General features: G+C 40.2%; 1 protein-coding gene across 1 annotated transcript in view; it reads right to left on the reverse strand.

Annotated features, from left to right (window-relative positions):
* trappc9 (trafficking protein particle complex subunit 9) overlaps positions 1-19,978 on the reverse strand; it is a 497,684-nt gene that overhangs the window by 454,117 nt on the left and 23,589 nt on the right. The window contains exons 6-7 of the mRNA XM_042331670.1: positions 6,533-6,654; positions 4,727-4,852 (exon numbers count right to left, since the gene is read on the reverse strand). Coding sequence (XP_042187604.1) covers positions 4,727-4,852; positions 6,533-6,654 — 248 coding nt within the window. The remainder of the gene's footprint in view (positions 1-4,726; positions 4,853-6,532; positions 6,655-19,978) is intronic.

The following is a 19,978-nucleotide window of genomic DNA, read 5'->3' on the forward strand; positions in this document are numbered from 1 at the left end:
TGATATCAAGAGGTCTGCAATAACGCATAAAGTTATTTAACACACGTGGTTTCTGGAGGCCATACAATAGCAAAAATTCCACCTTACAGGTTAGCAATCAGGTCTCTGGACTCTAGGTAAAAGAGTGGGAAGACTCGAAATGAAATGTTCTCCAATTCGACTTTCAAGTTTGAACATTTATTTAGGACAAATAAAAAAGGGCTCTCCAATGAAACATAAGCTAAATATGGGCAAGACTAAATCCATCTTCCTTGCCTCTCGTCAACATCTACTCACCTCCAATGAGCTCCAATGTCTTCAGTCTCTCTCCCTCAAACTAACCTTTGTCACCTCCCACATTGATTTCTCAAACTCACTCCTCACTGGTGAAGATCTAGGTCATAAAACTCGGCTGCTCTCAAGCTTGCCCACACCAGACTCAGTAACCCCATTACCCCAGTCCTCACCAGGCTCCACTGGCTCAGTATTCAAATGGATCGATTTTAAGATTCTCACGCTCATATATAAATGTGCCACTGTACAGCCTCTGAGACACTAAACTGCATAAAGGATGTTATGTAAATGCAAGTTGCTGTCGTTGAACAATTAATTCCAACAGGTTTTGATAATTTTCTTTCTATTTTCTTGATGCATTCATGAGGGAGAAGGGAATTTAGGTTGTGGCAGAGGGGAATAGAAGTGGTGGAGGCTTGTGTGGAGTATAAGCAACACACATTAATTGGGCTGAATAACCTGTTTCTGTACTGTATCATTCTATGTAATTCTATATAAAATATGGCTTTCACTGCAAAATTCAATGAAGCAAACAAAAAGATAGCAAGATTTACAAACCCCCACTTGAGACCCGCTATGGAAAAATTTTCATCACCAAGATAGGAAAAAAATTAAACAAACCTCTAATTTTTTAATGTAATGTATTTTTTATGTGAAATTACTTCACAAATATTCTACTTCTGTGTAAGAGTATTTCAAGCCTAATAATGTAAACATTTGTTACATAACTGTTCATGTCATGATTATTTGTCTTTAGAGCAAGTGAATGCTGACACCTAATGGTCAAACATCTGTAATGCAACTCAATATACATTCTAGACACAACCTATTTGCAAAAACATTCTCCAGCCAAAAAAACTGTACCATGATAACCATTTTTGAAATGTTTCTTGAAGAACGCAAATAACTTGGATTCTGCTGTTGAATACACATCAGAAATCTAGATAATAAGCTTGGCTTTCCTCACCTCTGCAACATTGCAGCCTCTGCCACTACTTCCCCCCACCCAGTTACTGAAGCCCATGTCCATACTTTCATCATGCCTAGGCTTAATTATTCCAATGCCCTAACTTGCCAGATTCCTCGAGCAACTACCTATATAAGATGCATACTATCCACAACCCAGCAGTCGTGTTTATTATCCCCATCCTCGCTCGGCTCCACACATTCTCCAGTCCCCTGCAGAACAAATTAAAAATCCTCATCCACACCTTTTATAAGATTGGTTTACATATGGTTTCATAACTCAAAATTTATGTCCTTTTGTTCAACTGCCTTAATGCAACCAAGAGTATTATTCTGAGTTTACTTTTTCAATCCCATTCGTGTTGTTATACACCTCTATAGGGTTCTCTCTGAGTCAGCTTCTCCCAAGACCGGAGAGCCATTCGTTATACCTGTGAAAACTGGGGATCATCCTCATTCCTCTCCTCTGCACTGGATTTGGGCAGCCCCCTTAAATTACAATGACTAGTACAAAGTATTCTGCATAGCAGACGAGAAACACAATGTACCTTGAGCATAATATGGGGATCTGAACTCAACGGATTTGGTGATACATCCAGCTTCCAGTTTACCTTGTTTATTGCTGCTCAGTGATTTGACTTGGTGGGTGATGATGAGTCAACTAACATTGCTAAATCTCTTTCAGCTTCCCCCATGGAATACATGCATTTTTATTTGTACTTTCTTGCATCGATCTGCATTAAACTTCATTTTCCAGTTATTAGCCCAGCCTCCAGCCACAATCTCTTGCCCAAACCTTCCACTTGGCTACCTCAAGCATTACTTTCCCAATCCTCGGCAGATGAACCTTCAGCCAATCTACTTCTATCCACTGGAACTCCCTACCAAAATTTCTGTGCCTCACCTCCCCTCTTTCACTCTTTAAAAGTCTCTTGAGACCTTATCCTAAATGAAAACTGCTGTAGAAAATGCAAGTTATTATTATTTATGCATAATCAAGTTTCTTTTTTGGTCCAACACATGCTGAAACCTATCAAGAATATCCAAATCAGACTGAAAGTTCCACATATATGTGTTTCCTACACATATAAATTTCTCTGTGTGTCTTGAACGGAATGTACTCTCACTCCCAAGAGGGATGCACCCTGCTTACCTGAGGAAGGTTAGGTGCAGGTTGAAGAGTCTAGGCTTGAACAAGAGTGTGTGTTGGGGTATTGCTGGAGTACAGCCGTTTGAAACCACAGAGCTTGCTATTGAAAGCACTGTCAAGAAAACTTCTCACTGCTCATTTAGCTAAGACTATCCTACCTGTTTGACCTTTGATTTATAGGATTAACACAAGGCAAATGAAAAGTAACCCTGCAACCAGTCTGCCCCTCCAAGACCTGCCAATAAACCAGATTGGCTAGGCTGTCATCAGCAGGTCTCTGGACTATTGCAGACCTAGGAACCAGAACTTATAGCATGTAGATAATACAAACTTGGACCTTAAAACACAAAATATTGTAGAAAGAGACCAACTCCCAAGCCTATCCTATATGAGGACTAGATCAAGTCAATTACATATCAAATTAAACCTTTTTTGGTATAATGATATGTTTGGACCAACAAAACAACTAATTTTCCATTTGTATAAAGAACTTGGAAAAATGTGTTGTGAATGTATTCAAGGAAAAAATAGTATGATTAAAATAGAGATAGATAATGGGGTGTGGACATTAATTAAATCAAATTCATGGTAAATTCACAGCCTGACAAAATGCCTTTTTTAATAAAATTAAATGGAACAAATTCATAAACATGTTAATGTCACAATCTCATTTGTGTGTAACTAACTATCTGTTATCTTTCTAAATTATTGTAAGCAGTTCTGCTCTCCTCTTAATCAAATGCATTTATTGAACCTTTGATGTTTGGAATGTTAATTATGTTGATTCATTCATCTGCTTATATCCTGTTTGAAATTTCCTGTCTCTGAGAAATAATTTATTATTTAAACATTATGTATTATAATCTTTTATGCTTTTTTCATCAAAATGCTCATCTGTGTCGGCAAATTAAAGATATGCTTTGAACCACCAATATTTGCATTGCTAAAAAAAGTCTACAAAAAGTATTCAATTTCCAAAAAAGAAGTCTCATATAGACAGTGGTCAAATTCTCAATGGGAGTTAATACAGCCATGAGAACTTTGCTCATCATGCATAACAAGCAAACAGAAATAATGTGCAAGTCAGTCTAGACGCATCTGAGAGGCAAGATCGCAACAGTAAAGCACTGTTTTTTTAGTTTTAAAAACAGAATACCAACCTTGCAAAGATCTGAATTCTATGCTAAAAAAGCTAAATTTTGCAAATATTTCTGTAAGAAAAAAAACTAAATAATAATATAATAATAATCCTTGCATTCGATATAGAGCCTTATCAAGTTTACTAGACAACAACATACACTTATATAACACCTGCCACACAAGGTAGCATCTCAGAGCACTTAACAGTGGCAGAGCCTAACTTCATCACGTCTCAAAACACTTCATAAAATATACTGTAAAGTGAATTGACTGTATATTTGTGGGAAAAATGCAGCAACCAATTGCGCACAGCAGCGTTCCACAAACAATCGTTGATTAAGTGAGCAAATTTTTTTTGAGGGATTATTAGCTATGTGTACAGTAGTGAAGGCAATAATTGCCTTTTGCCATCCAATTGCTAACCATCACATAATATTTGTTCTGTTTAGGAAGTTGAGGATGGGTGGGGGCCCACCTGCCTCTTAAGCAAAGTGATGTTGGGTTAATAGTAAAAACCTCTTGGCTCTATGGCACCTCATGATGATCTGGGAATGTAACAAACATGCAACACCTTATTTTAAATAAATAAATAAACAAACAAACAAATACAAGGAAGCCCTGTTATACTATAACTGGCTGGGTCCAATGACTCAGCAGTTGTATTTATTATAAGCAAAGTGCAAAAAATAGTCAACTTCTGGGATATCGGGATGCTTCTGATGTCACTGTATATTGCATGCATGTGCTATGTGCTAACACGACATCAGCAAAGCTTCCTGTGCGTATCGGGAAGTGATATTAACTTCAATCTGACAATTGCAAAGTTGGCCTTTTTTTNAAGTGCAATTCCTGGATGTACTGCACTTTTACACCACAAAGAGGCCTGTACTATGTGAGCCAGTTCTATAATCTGGTACCCCTTGAGCCTACATATGTAAATACATTTATTCACACAAGTAGATAAATGAACACATTTTTAATAATAAAATCCTTATTACGAGTTGTGCTCAACACAAATACACATTTTCTTCTAATTAATAACCATCGATATGTATCTGAAGTTGTTTTTAAATGAAGTTGAATAATGTTTTAGGTGATAGGTCAAAAAAAACTTGAAAAATAGCATTTTATCAGCCATCATGTGATTCTGTTTTTAAAAAACAAAATGAAATTCTGCACAATAAATTAACCTCATACCTGGCCAAGATTGATGTATACAGCATTTTGAAGGAACTCTGATGCTTCCATGCTTCGCTTCTGAATAGCTAGCACCCTGACTGCCTTCACACACGCTTCCAATTCGATCACACCAGCACTTTTGTACTAGAAAAATATGAAAAACACTGAAAAATTAATTTAATAAAGGAAATTACTAAGAAATACAAGTGTTGTACAGGTCATTCTCAAGTTCTCAATTTAAATTCATTTCAATTCCAGGCACTAACATTTGGTATTCAATTGAGTCTTTGTTAGATCTTAAAAATATTCAATTGCCATTAGACTAAAAAGGGAACAAGAGCAAATTCTTACAATGTGAAAATCTCAGGCTACAACAATAGAAAGATTAATAATAAAAATCCTTGCATCTGATATAACGCCTTATCACGTAGTTGAGTAATCTCAAAGTGCTTTACAGAATATACTGTAAAGTGAATTGACTGAATATTTTGTGGGCGAATTGCAGCAGCCAATTGCACCCAGCTGTGTCCCACAAACAGTCATGGATTGAGTGACCAAATAATTTTTTNATATATATTATTATTATTTATTTATTTATGAAGGGATTATTACCTCCAGAAAGCTACCCGCCAATCGACTAACAACCAAGTTTCTACCTACTGCTAGGTAAACAGAGGTGTGTGGAGTAAGGAAACTTGCTCAACATTTTGCCCTGCCCGGGAATCAAACCCAGGTCCTCTCTCTTGTGAGGCGATTGCTCTTAACCACTAAGCTATAGGACTCCAGAAGTCCTCTCGCTTGCGAGACAAGTGCTAGATAGATAAATTGATAGATCAGATAAATTAAGAAATTGATAGTGGAGTGACTGTGTGATTTGTTGATCTACTGTAAAGTAGAGTGACTATGTAGTTAGCTTGCCTGGTGAAAATCAGAAGCTAAAATGTATATTTATGCAGATAAATAGTTTGAAGCAGATAGTTATCACATAATAATATTTTTCCCCCACTGTAAGAAACCAATTTTCAGAACTCTTCATGACCATCTAAAATAGCCCTGAAGTAAATAGTAATTTACTTTTTAAATACTGATGTTTTTAAAAATCTGAAAACATCTTTCATTATCGCTACAGTATAAAAGTCTCTAATTCGACCCTCTTAAAACCTGGGCACCCAATGTATCATCCTGTGCACATTATGTTGATGTTGCAACATTTGGATTAAATTTACAAGGCAAGCTAATAAAACTAATTAAACTAATCATGTGCTTCTCGTACAAAACAATTTTGACAAGAAAGTAAAGATGAGGGAAAATATACCAATCTGTGTGCTAAAGATAATAAAAGGGAGCACAACTTGTCATCAACTAATTTTACCATGCATTCAAAACTAAAAACAATTTAACACAAATCCATACCACACAGCATTTAATTGGAACTCAATTATTAATATGCAGATACAATTTCTGCTCCAGTTTAGAAAGCTCCCTTTTACTCCCCCTCCCATTGATTTTGAATATTGCTGCCTGCACATAATAACCATTTTGTCTTTGACATTTAGCACCTGTGATCCACATATTGTCTGAATACGCTGTATAGGTTACCTCCAGAAAATAAATGAATCTTCTACATTAAAATACAGTCAAATATCACTAATAGGTTTATTGTAGGCCTCATCGTTTAATGTTGCCATATTTGATTGAACAGTAATTTGATTAAATTAATTGAACAGATTCAATTATTAGCACGTTAAATAAACTTACAAAAATTTATATGTAAAATAAATGTCACAGATATTCCATACTTTAAAATATCATTTCAGTTCTTACCTTCCCATAATAGGAGATGGCTTCCTTGTATCTTTCAATTATATCCTCAGGACTCAAACAGTTCTTTGCTCTTCCGATTTCAGTACTTGTGTCTGCACTGATGCCATTTGTTGTTAATGCACCTAGAAGGTAATCGGAAAAAGTGACAAATTGGCAATATTATGTAAGGAATATATTAATCTAGCTTTCAGAAATGGTTTTGAATTATTTTTACTAAGTCTGTAGCAACAGTGAGATTTGCTTACATATAGATTTAATTTTTAAAAAATGAAAATTTAAAGAAAATGCACTTTGCAGATAGAAATCCTGCTCCACTGTACAGAAAGCTCCCCCGCCCAGCACACCCCCCCCCCCCCCCCACACACTTATTTTCCCCACACACACACACACTTATTTTGAATGTGATGCAATGCTGACTGCATGTATTTTCAAGAGTCCCCCTTCTCCCCGCCAATACAGATAGCTTACAATCTTTCCTTTTTAAAAAAAGCTTGGTTTCAAGGTTGGGTGAACCCAACTTACCATTAACAACCTCTTCTCTTCTAATTTGTTTTTGATGAGATATTAAGACCAATCAAAAAAGGTCTCTCTAACATTTGAAAGCATATGCAGATTACAAGGTATTTTTAATAATATTTAAAAAGTTATCTATTCCAATCAACATATAAAAATCAGAGTTATGTGAAAATTAGGTAAATATTTGCAAAGAAAGTTGAGATTTGCAAGATAAAAAGTAGACATGACTTATTTTTCTTTGGGATCAACCAGATGGATGTTTTTTTTGGTCCTCCATATTCCTATATTCTGGATGCAACGCACCTGTGTAGTGATACTATCTTCAATTCACAAAAATGAATCAACAGGTTACCCTGCCCCTGAATTTATTTTAATATCTTTTTTTATTATGTAAACATTTGAATCTCTGAGTCAATAACACCCACACAGATATTGGACAAGATTTTTTTTTGGGGGAGGGGGGGGGTCAGCCGAGTGTCTGATATATGCAGAAACCATGGTCATGCTTAAGAGTATCTGAACCAAACTGAGAATTCTGTGCATCCCACCTACACATGGAAATTCCAGAGATAACTTGTTGGAATGGAATGCACACTGTCTTCCTGGAGGGACACATCCTGCTTCCTAATTCCAGAAAATATTAGGCACAGGTTGGCAAGAACCAAGGCCTGGGACACCAGAGTGTGCATTGGGATAATGCTGGAGTCTAACCAGCTAAAAATGCATAGCTTGCCATTGATAGGATGGCAATGGCAAGCTATGTCCAGCAAGGACATCAACAACCTCAACAACATGCAATATAGCGCCCTTCACGCCGGAGGTTGTCTCGGAGAGCTTGACCACCCTATCCGCTAGGGTTTGGGCAGTGTCCTGGAATACTGCGGATCTGCCTATCTCAGGAATCGGATCACCAAGACTCAAACACAACTTCCTGAGCATTGTACAGGAAGTGACATTACTGATGCTGCTTGCGTACAGCGTACAAGTGCAGCACCACAGGAAGTACCTTCAATAAAAACTCACAACCCAGAGGTTGACCATCTTGTAGTTCAAACTATGATTTAAAAAATATTAAAGCTACTCCAAAGTTTAATGATGGGAATTTGTTTCCTTATTCAATTCTCCTGGAGAAAATTAAAATAAAACAACTACCAACTTTTGTAATCAGAAACTGCTATGCCTATATATATTCTAAACTATAATAATAATCCTTGCATTTGATATAGCGCTTTTTCACGTCTTCGACATCTCAAAGCGCTTCACAGAATAGACTGTAAAGTGAATTGACTGTATATTTGTGGGCGAAACGCGGCAGTCAATTGCGCACTGCAGTGTCCCACAAACAGTCGCGGATTGAAAATGACCAATTTATTATTGTTTCAGCTTTTGGAGGGATTATTATTAGGCGTGTGGAGTAAGGAAACAAGGTTTCGCGCTGCCTGGAATTGAACCCAGGTGTCTCGCTTGCAAGGCAAGTGCTCTAACAACTGAGCTACAGGACTCCACAAACTAGATTTTGATGTTTAAGCAGATATCGGAATATCTTGGACAATGGTATCCTCTGCCCAATATAGTGATGAGTAAAATCATCTTCTGAGACACAAGTTTCTTCCAATGTACAATGGTATTAGTAACTCGCACTAATAGATTGTTTCACAATAAATGATGCGTTAACTTCATTTCTTGGTCAATCAGATAAGTGTAAAAACCTATCACTTAAAGATTTTCCAAACCAAGCAACTGAGTTTCACATATGTATGTTTTCCATTTGGTGGTATGAAATGTAAACTCTCACCCCAAAGGGACACACTCTGCTTATCTAATCCCGGAGAATTTAGGTGCAGATTTGCAAGAGCCAAGGTATCTGAAGCAATGTAGGAGAGAAAAAAGGTAGGCATAAAGCAATGTCTCATATTATGTAATGTAGGACACTTTACATAGATTTTGACCATTATGAAAATTCCCCTTTGCTAAATAGCTAAAATACCCTCAGAATGATGCAAGACCATTCAATGGTCCAACAATGTCAAACCTGGTGGTAAACAAAACCAGTCAAACCAACTTTGCAGATTCCTGCTATATTTGTTCTATACTTTCGATGTACATAGCCAGATATAATTCAAAATTTCTAGACAGCCCTTGAGGCAGAACTGTATCTGGATATTTCACCTCAGCAAATTGCAATGGATATTATAGGAGACTGGACTTCTGAAGAGATTCCTTGTCATTCTTGGAATATAAGGTTTGTCCAACCTTAAAACACATATTACTATGCCTGAATTCAGTATGAAGATACCTAGATTTCATCAAGTAGGTACGTTTCTTCTTTTTCCTCCTTCAGTCACCAATATTTTCATTACCCGTTAATCATTTTTCTCCCACCCCATTTCATAATCAATACGGTTACTTGTAAAACACAGGGCTTCCGGACAAATCAAAAAAACTTATCTTACTTTATTACTAGCACTATGTGAGGTACAGACAACTAACAATCGTACTCAAGATAGAAAGAACTCACATAAACAGTCCTCACTCAGCAAAAAAGTCAGTATTAACGAACAAACATTCCTCACTGGTATTTGTCATGACCTCAAACTTCAAAACAGTGTCTTCTTGTCTTTAAGCTGAAGGTACCTTGCAAGTTCAGAGGGACAATAGTCTAACGACTTTGTGCTTACTCAGAGTAAACTTAACACAACTTATTGAATCAGTGGATTCCTCCTCCCAATTTTTTTGTGTGTGTAATTCAAGTAGGTACGAAGGTAGCTTTGTGGGAGTGGGGGAGTAGTTGGAACATGTACGAGGTGCGGGAATGAAAGGACAGTCTCCAGCTACAAAGACTCAAACAAATATTTCCAACTCATCTATGTATGCCACCAAAATTCCTCACATTATTCAAATCTTTAGGAAGCATTGAAACGTTTAAAAAAATATATTAATCTTACTCTCTGCAACTTCTATTCATAGTGGAACATGAGAGTGGTTCTGAAATGGGACCAAAAATTTCCAATAACATAAACACTACAGGAATATTCAAGTTACATTCTGCATTTGCAGCAACATTTTTTTTGTATGAATTTTAAAAAAATGCAGTGCCTTGTTGAGAAATATTGTTAACGTTTACACATTGAAGTAAAAGAGAGAACACTTGAACATGCTAATCACACAATTTCTAAATTATCCAATTGTTATGTAGTAGGGTTCATTTACATCTCAAACATCAAGTAAACCACAATTAATCTTAATTAAATCTATGAACATGACTTTCTCAAAACTAACAATTGTAAATTCACTAATTATTTCCAGATTAGCATAATCGCATAATTATTGAAAGATATCCAAATCTGTTCTGCAACATACAGTGGAATCCCCTTAGGATACACTGCAATATAACCACTTATATTTTGGGCCCAGATATTTTTTTAATCAAAAAATTCAGAATGAGCATGTTGAGGGTCCAGAATCATAGAAATTTACGGCATAGATATAGGTCATCTGTCCCAACAAGTCTGCACTGCCTCTCAAAGCAAACTGTTTGTTTAATCCCACTGCCCTGCTTTATTCCCATCTCCCTTCACGCCTTTCTTGTATAACTGTCTACTTCACTCTTAAAACGGACTCTACTAGCTTACTTTGGCAGGGCATTCCACATCTCAGCAATACTCTTAAGTGGAAAAAAATGCCTCAGCTCTCCTTTTGCTCTTGTGACTACCTTAGCAGTTAGTCACCAACTCCCCTACTAGTGGAAAGTAAGCTAGTAGCTTCTCCCCATTTACCCAGTCAACTCTCTCATAATTTTGTACACCTCCATCAGGTCCTCTCTCATCCTTTTCTGCTCAATGAAAATATGCCCAACCTCTTCAATCCACATAAATCAGAAATGCTAGATGAAAAANGACCAAGGTCCATCTAGATCGCCTTCCACCTGCCTGGTGGTCGCATGCACATATGTCCCAAACTACCTATGTACAATATCCCACAATGTTATTTTCTAAAAGAAAACTATCTAATCTGTGAAAGTATAGTCTCACCAATGATTTATACAGTGGCAGGATTAACCTACTATTTCGTTCTTGCTATTGATCTTTCGATACGTCCCAACATCTGGTTCGTTTTACTCACTGACACAGAGTATTGTTGGGAGAGCTTCAATTTATTGTCAATCAGGACCGCCAGGTCATTTTCAGTTTCCATGCATATTATTTTCCTTCCATTCAAATAATAGTCTCTTCCAGGATTTTTTGTCCCCTTGTGAAGTACTTTACATTTCTCCACATTGAACTTCATCTGCCACCGATCTGCCCAATTCCCAAGTATGTGCAAATCCTCCTGTAACCTATCTTGTTCAGCTTTGCAATCTACCACCTTCATCAGTTTGGTGTCATCCTCAAACTTAGCCACTTTGCTTGCAACTTCTAGTTGCCGATCATTTATAAAAATATTAAACAAAAGAGGAAACAAAACAGACCCTTGTGAAACTCCACTGGTAACATTCTCCCGGTCCGATGACATTCCCTGTACCACCACCGTCTGGGTTCTTCCAGTCAACCAATTGTATATCCAATGTAATATACCTCCACTGATTCAAGCGCTTTTTTTTTTTTACTTTCAGTTCCAGCCTCTCAAGAGGAACTGTACCAAAGGCCTTACTGAAATCCAGATGTACAACATCCCCAGCCTTGCCCTTATCAAGTTCCCTTGTCACACTGTCAAAGAAAACCAGTAAATTAGATTGGCAAGACCTTCCCTTCATGAACCCATATTGGCTATCATTTAAGATTTTATTTCCGTCCAGATGCTCCATGATTTTATCCTTAATAAGAATCTCCATAATTTTATCCACAATGGACATGTAACACCTGCCTTTCTCCAATCCCCCAGTCTCTAGTGATTTTGAAAGATTTGTGCCATCGTTTCTGCGACTTCCTCCCTTAGTTCCTTAAGGATCCTCGGATGCAATTTACCCGGCCCCTGAGATTTATTTACCTTAAGTTTACACAGCTGTTTGGCAACCATACTGGTAGTGATATGAATAGGGGCGCAACTTTTCTCTGCGACACTATTCAAAATCTGTCCTCATAACTAAAGCCATTCATCCTTGTATCATACTCGTAAATCTCCTCCAGAGCATCCACAGCCTTTTGGGGGAGAGAGTTCCAGATTTCCACTCCCCTTTGGGTGCAAAATCCTGATTTCACTCTTGAATGGCTTAGCTCTAATTTCGAGGTTATGCCCCTTGGAATCCCCCACCAGAGGAGATTTACCAGAATGGTACTAGGGATGAGGGACCTTCAGTTATGTGGACAGACTAGAGAAACTGGGATTGTTCTTCTCAGATCAGAGAATGCCAAGGGTAGATTTAATAGAGGTGTTCAAAATTATGAGAGGTTTTGATACAATAGATAGGAAGAAAGTGTCTCCACTGGCAAGTGGGACAGTAACCAGGGCATACAGTTTTAACATAATTGGCAAAAGAACCAGAGGGGAGAAGAGGAGACTTTTTTTGGTTACACAGAGAGTTTATTATGGTTTGGAATGCACTGCCTGAAAGGGTAGTGGAAACAGATTCAATAGCAACTTTCATAAGGTAATTGGATAGGTAGTTGAAAATGAAAAATTTGCAAGCATATTCCAGCCCTCTTGAAATAAAGGCCAACATCCCATTCTCCTTTTTGATAACATTTTGTACCAGTGAGCTTGGTTTTAGTGATTAGTGTACATGGATACCCAACATTTAGAAAGTATTTTGTTTTGGTATTTTTGTTATGGACGACGTCACACTTCCCCACATTGAATTCCATCTGCTAGTTTTTCCCACTCTGTTAATCTTTCTAAGTCCCTTCGTAACTTTCTGCTCCCATCTACGCAATTTACTGTGCTTTGTGTCATCTGCATATTTGGATATAAAATTCTATTTTTCATCTGAGTAATTTATATATATATATATATTATATACACACCCTGTCTCCCAACCAATTACTAAACCACATTACAAGGTTACCTCCGATTCCATGCGCTTTTATTATTCCAAGAATAGCCTCTTGTGCAGAACCTTATCAAATTCCTTCTAAAAGTCCATATAGACGACATCCAGAAACACTCTCTTATCCACCACTCTGGTGACCTCCTCAAAAACATCAATTAGATTTGGCAGACATGACCTACCCTTCACAAATCCATGCTGACTCTCTTACTTAGCTTACTTGATTAGCTCATACTTGTTCAGTGCTCAGTCACTCTGTCCCTGATGAGAGATTCCAGTAACTTCCCCACAACTGAAGTTAAGATGACATTCTGTAATTACCTGGTTAGTTCTTAAATAATGGAGTGACATTTGCAATTTTCCAATCCAAGGACACAATTCCCGAATATAGAAAGCTTAGGAAAATTATGACAAATGTCTCTGCAATTCCCTCCCCTACTTCTATTAATATCCAGGCCCTGGAGATTTGTCTAATTTTAGTGCCATTATTTTCTCCATTACTTTTTTTTATTTATATTAAATCCATTTAATATTTCTGTTTGGCTTATTTTTAGGTTCTCTTGTACCACTGGTATTATGTCCTCTACTGTGAAAACGGAAACAAAGTATTCATTCAACAAGTCTGCCATTTCCTTATTGTCCATTATAATCTCACCTACATTTGATGGGCCCACATTCTCTCTTAATCTATACTAATAAAACGACAATGTCTGTGTGTGTGTATGTATCAGCCAAGATCTCAATAACCGATTGACGTAGTGACATGATTTATACCTCATCGGAAAGGTCTTGCATGTGCGAGTGCCATGGGCATTTCTTTTTCAGGGATCTCCTATCATTGATGAGCTATATTAAAAAATACTTTAATTAAGCTCTAAAATATGAGGTGTGCATGGCAGCGCTTAAAGCATTTTAAAAAAAAAACTTTTTCAGCATTCCCACTCAGCTCAAAACTGGAAGTGATGCAGCAAGGTGCAGTAAGACAGTGCAAGCAGCCTCTTAGTTGGAGTTAGATTTATATGCTATTGTCTAGCCAGATTTTTTTTATATTAAAATATCTTGTAGTGTTTTATTTCTGTTTGGCTGTAATCCAGTAAAAATCAATTTAAAAGTCTGAAAATAAAAGCTGCAATGTGTTTCTTAAAGCAATGTGGCTTTAAAAATGGTGGAGTCAATACTGCCGAAATTAATTATAGTACCACTAGAAAACAATAATCCTTGCATTTGATATAGTGCCTTGTCACGACTTCGAGACGTCTCAAAGTGCTTCACAGAATACACTGTAAAGTGAATTGACTGTATAATTTGTGGGCGAAACTTGGCAGCCAATTCCACACAGCAGTGTCCCACAAACAGTCGTGGGTTGAGTGGCCAATTTTTTTAAAATTTAGTTTGAAAGAATTATCACCCCCAGAAAAGTGATCCAGCAATCGACTAAGAACCGGGTTCCTATTTACTGCAAAGTAAACAGAGGTGAGTGGAGTAAGGAAACTTGTCCAACGTTTCGCACTACCAAGGGACAAACAGGAGGCCTGAGCCAGCTGAGCGGAGACATCAGGTGGTGGAGTGGGGGGTAAGCAGATTGGATAGGTAGGGAGATGCCAGGACATGAAGGGATTTAAAAACGAGGGAGAGGATCTTGAAATCGATCCGTTCGGTATTTGGGAACCAGTGGATCCTGGCAAGGACTGGTTTGTTGGGGGTACGGAGTTTTGCTGAGAGGGAGCATGTAAATAAGGAAAAGAAGGTGGCCAAGGATGTGACCGGGCGAGGGTGTGTGAAAAAAAACATTTGCCAAGATACATTATTGGCAGTTTGTTAAGTTGCGAGCGCAGTCCCACTAAGGTGGAGGAGAATGGTGTGATCGACTGTATCAAATACAGGGAGAGGCAGAGGGAGCCCTGGTCACACAGAGAGAGAGGACATCATTTGTTACTTTGATGAGCTCTGTTTCTATCCTGTGGGAAGGGCGAAAGACGGAGTGGTTTAAATAGAGAATGGAGGGAGAGGTGTGAGTGAAGTTGATTTGAACGACGTGTCCTAAAACTTTGGCCAGGAAGGGCAGGTTTGAGATGGGTCTGAAGTTTGCGAGGTTGGAGGGATCTAGGGTAGGTTTTTGTTTTTAAGGAGAGGAGCGATGACAGCAGTTTTGAGGGGAAGTGGAACAGAGCCTGACGAGAGGGACTGGTTAATTGTGTCAGTCAACAGTGGGCAGAGGAGGATGAGTTGAGTGACCAGAAGGTGGATGTGGAAGGGTCGAGACAGCAGGTGGATGGTTGGAGAAAAGGGAGGAGCGAGAGATAGGGGCAAAAGAGTGTAGGATAGGGGCCATGATAGGAGGAGAGGGTGGTAGGCGACATGAAGGGGCGGTGGGGAAAGAGGAGGAGGAGGCAGCCAGGCAGATGTTATCTATCTTAAAGATAAAGAAGTCCAGGACCTCTTCACACTTGGCATCAGAAGTGAGAGATTAAGAAACATAAACTGCAGGTATTGCTTTCAAACAGCTGAAAATCTATTTTACTGGAAATGTACAAAGCAGAAACAAAATTCAATCAAAAACAACAAAATTACATTAGCATAGCGCCTTTCACGTTGGGAGGACATCCCAAGGTGCTGGACAGTCAGGGTTTCAGACCCGAGCTGGGGGTCGGGATTGGGGAGGGTGGATGGCAGTGGGGTGGGGGAGCAGGGTGGTCGAAAGCAAAGAGGAGGTTGAATAGGAGGGTCTTGAGATGGTCTTGAAGCAGGCAAGGGAGGGGGCGAGGTGGAGAGGCTGCGGGATGAAGTTCCAGAGGGTAGGAGCAGAGTGGCAGAGGGCCCGTCCGCCAATGGTGGGGCAGGCGAGGGATGTGAAGCAGGCCGGAGCCCACTGAATGGAGGGAGCAGGCGGGATGGTAGGAGGTTGCAGAAGTAGGTGAGAGCAAGGCCAAAACATCGCCTGGCTCCACCAATGCCTCCCCCTATCAGGCCGAGAACTCTCATCCATGCATTCGGTGCATCTAAGCTCAACTAAGTCAACTCCCTGCTTGTCAGCCTTCCCAACTCGTCCCTCCACAAGCTGCAGTTCATTCAGAGCCATGCAGCTCTGTCCTCTCCCACACCAGGCTCCTTGACCCTATCACGTTTACCCTCACCCAGCTCCACAAGCTCCCCATCCCCCAGAGGATAGAGTTCCAGATCCTCTTCCTCGGCTTCAAAGCCCTCCACGGTCTTGTTCCTCCCCTCCTGATCCCAACCGTCTGCTCGGGTCTAAATCTCTACCTTTCCTGTCCAGCACCTTGGCACATCCTCCTAACTTGAAAGGTGCTATACAACAACAAGATTGCATTTATAGAGTGCCTTTCACGTCGGGAGGACGTCCCAAGGCGCTGGACAGTTGGGTCAGGACCCAAGCAGGGGGGAAATGGTCAGGGTGAGGGGAGGGAAGGGAGGGAGCAAGGAGGGGGTAGAGAGTCGAGAGGGGAGGTGAAGGCGTGGTTGAAGAGAAAGGTCTTGATACCGGCCTTGAAGGAGGAAAGGGAGGAAGTAAGGTGAAGGCACTGGGGGATGGAGTTCCAGATCCTAGGGACTGAGAGGCTGAAAGCCTGGCCACCGATGGTAGGGCGGGGGGTGTGGAGCAGACCGGAGCCAGAGGAACGGAGGCTATGGGCAGGTAAGTAGGGGGATAGTAGGTCAGAGAGGTAGGAGGGTGCAAGGCCGTGAATGGCCTTGTAGGTGAGGATGAGGATCTTGAATTCGATCCTCTGGGGGATGGGGAGCCAGTGGAGGCGAGCGAGGGTGGGAGTGATGTGGTCGCGAAGCCTGGTGCGGGACAGTACACGAGCTGCAGAGTTCTGAATGACCTGCAGCTTGTGGAGGGAGGTGCCGGGAAGGCCGACGAGGAGAGAGTTCCCATAGTCCAGCCTTGAGGTGATGAAGGCGTGGACCAGAGTTTCAGCAGCGTGAGGGGTGAGGTAGCGCCGTAGTCTGGCGATGTTTCGGAGGTGATGGAAGGCGGTGCCAGTTGTGGCGCAGATATGAGGAAGAAAGGACAGCTCAGGGTCGAACAGAACACCGAGGTTCCTGACTGGCTTTGAGAGGTGGAGAGTGCAGCCTTGGATGCTGATGCTGTCAGCGCCTGAGGTGCGGAGGCGCTGACGTGAGCCAATCAGGAGGGCCTCAGTTTTGTACACGTTGAGCTGAAGAAAGATGTCTCTCGTCCAGGACTCGATGTCAGACAGGCAGACTGTCAGGACATCTGTGGTAGAGGAGGAAAGGTAGAGTTGGGTGTCATCCGCATACATGTGGAAGTTAACTCCATGTCTGCGGATGATGTCACCAAGGGGGAGCATATAGAGGGTGAAGAGGAGGGGACTGAGGACAGAGCCCTGAGGGACGACGCACGAGACAGTGCGGGGGCTGGAGGAAAAGCCGTTAGTGGAAACAAAATGAAGACGGTGGGAGAGATAGGACCTAAACCACTCAAGGACAGGGCCTTGAAGGTTGAGGTGGGAGGACAAGCGGTGGAGGAGGATAGAGTGGTCGACCATATCGAATGCAGCCGATAGGTCGAGGAGGATGAGGAGGCAGAGGGAGCCCTGGTCGCAGATGGTCAAGATGTCATTAGTGACCCTGACCAGGACGGTTTCCGTGCTATGGGCAGCACGGAAACCCGACTGGAGGGGTTAAAAAAGTGAATGGGTGGAGAGGAAAGAGCGCAGCTGGGAGGCAACGATTCTTTCGAGAACCTTGGACAGGAAGGGGAGTTTGGAGATGGGCCGGTAGCTTGATAGCTGAGACGCATCAAGGGAGGGTTTTTTCAGTGTGGGAGTGATGGTGGCAGTGTTGAGGGGAATGGGAACAGAGCCAAAGGAGAGGGACAGGTTAATGGTGTCTGTGAGAAGTGGGGCAAGGAGGTGGAGCTGGGAGATAAGGAGTGGGGATGGGGTCCAGGGAGCAGGTGGTGGGTTTCAAGGACAGGATGGTGACAGAGGGTGGGAAACAGATTACATACAAATGTAATTTGCTGTTTTCTCTGACTGACTGATAACCCCCTAGCCATACAATAAAGTTGAACTGGATTTTCTTTAAATCAGATATTTCACTCGGGTTCAGTCCAATCAATCTTCACAGACACAAAGACAACTCCACAAACCCCATTTAAATGAGCAAAAAGCATAGTTTATTGTAGAATAAACAAGCATCAGAAATTCAAAACATTTAAATGAAATTAACAAGTATGCATGCAACACAGAAGTACAAATCAAGAATTTAGTAAACTTTTGTACCTTTCATAAAATTATCCAAGTGTAGCTGGTAAATGCAATTCTGGATCCAGTGGAATATTCTTCTAGTATGAAGTGAGACCTGCTTTAGCTTTTTAACCTCTCTTTTTTGTCTATTTATAACACAAAGTTAAGGTATATTTACTAAATAACCCACGACATGTAAAGCAAATAACTTGAAAACATATCTTATTCATCAAACTTATTCCAACTTCAAAGCTTTTTAACTGCACTGCACCATTTCAAAACATCAAACACAGACCCCCTTTTTAATTTAAGATTGTAAAATGAAGACCTGGAAATCCAATTAACACTTAAGTGCTAATGATATTTTGTTTACAATTCACACAACTGTGTCACCTCTGTGAGACTGATCAATTGAAACTGTTTTTATTCCAGATGATACACCCCTCTCCTATCAGCGAAACTGAAGAACCTGACAGTGACAGAAATAAATCCCTATTAGTGACTTGAATGACACCACTAGCTTGATGCACATCAATGAGCACTACCTCAATTCATGCAATTCTCCTTTAACCACCACTTTAAAAAAACTTTATGAAAGCTCTAAAAGTATTGTTTTTGAAGAAAACATGATCGAGCCTAATACATATATGGTATTAGCTGTTTTTAAAAAAGTGACCAAAATACTGGTTGGATGTAAATTCTACTTGTGAATACCATATTCAGTGCTTCTGAATACAGCGAACTCCTGATAACTCGTCACTCACAGATGAGTTATCCGGAGTGGCAAATTAGGCACATGTATAAATGCAGCCAGGATAGTGACAACATAATGGCTTAAGTGGTAGTGCCAAGTTAAGCCAGGGTCGATTTATCAGGAATTTACTATAGTTAAAAAAATTCCTGAAGTGCATTTACATGCCAAAGAAATAAATTCCAACTACGAAATGGAGGAGGCAAAGAATATGCAGCAAGTCCACGTTTGCCAAGGGGGAGAAGCAAACAGGATAACAAGATTCAAATGTCGCAGCAGTAGGGAAGGTCAAGGCCATTTGAGAATTTGTTGGCGACATGATGGAGGTAGGGGAGGCAAATCTTGAAGTCAATCCGCTGGAAGATGGAGAGTCCATGGTGCCTGGTAAGGACGAAAGTGATGGCATACAGTGTGATGGCCAAATTGTGGATGAGCTGAAGTTTGTGGATTGTAAAGTTTAAGTTGGTAGTGCCTAGTAAAGGCCCCGCTCTTACCCCGCAGCTCTGCAAAATTTTCCTTTTCAAGCACAAACCGATGAAAAGGGCATTGAAGAAATCAAGTGTTGAGATAAGGAAGGAATGGATATGGTTCTTAGCTGTATCAAGCACAAGGTAGGGTCATAGTTAGACGTGACAAAAATGAAAAGTGGTCTTGATATGTGATGTAAGAAAGGAAGGGGAGCCTAGGATCGGACAGAACACCAAGGTTGCGCACTGGCTCAGTGAGCTGGAAATTACGGTAGAAAGCCTTGTTGAGATAATTGGAAGCAGGAGCATGCAGTCATTGGCAGGAGTCAAGTAGATGATTTTTCATTTAGCCAAGCATAAGCTAAAGGAAGTTGAGGCTCATTCAGAACTTGATATCTAATAGACAGTTGGTCAGAATATCAATGGACCTAGAATCAAAGGTGGAAGAGGAGGTAGATTTGAATGTCATCAGCCTTCGTAGAATCTTACAACACAGAG

The sequence above is a fragment of the Callorhinchus milii genome, unplaced genomic scaffold, assembly GCF_018977255.1.
Source record: "Callorhinchus milii isolate IMCB2004 unplaced genomic scaffold, IMCB_Cmil_1.0 Scaffold2, whole genome shotgun sequence".
In the NCBI taxonomy this organism is placed as follows: Eukaryota; Metazoa; Chordata; class Chondrichthyes; order Chimaeriformes; family Callorhinchidae; genus Callorhinchus; species Callorhinchus milii.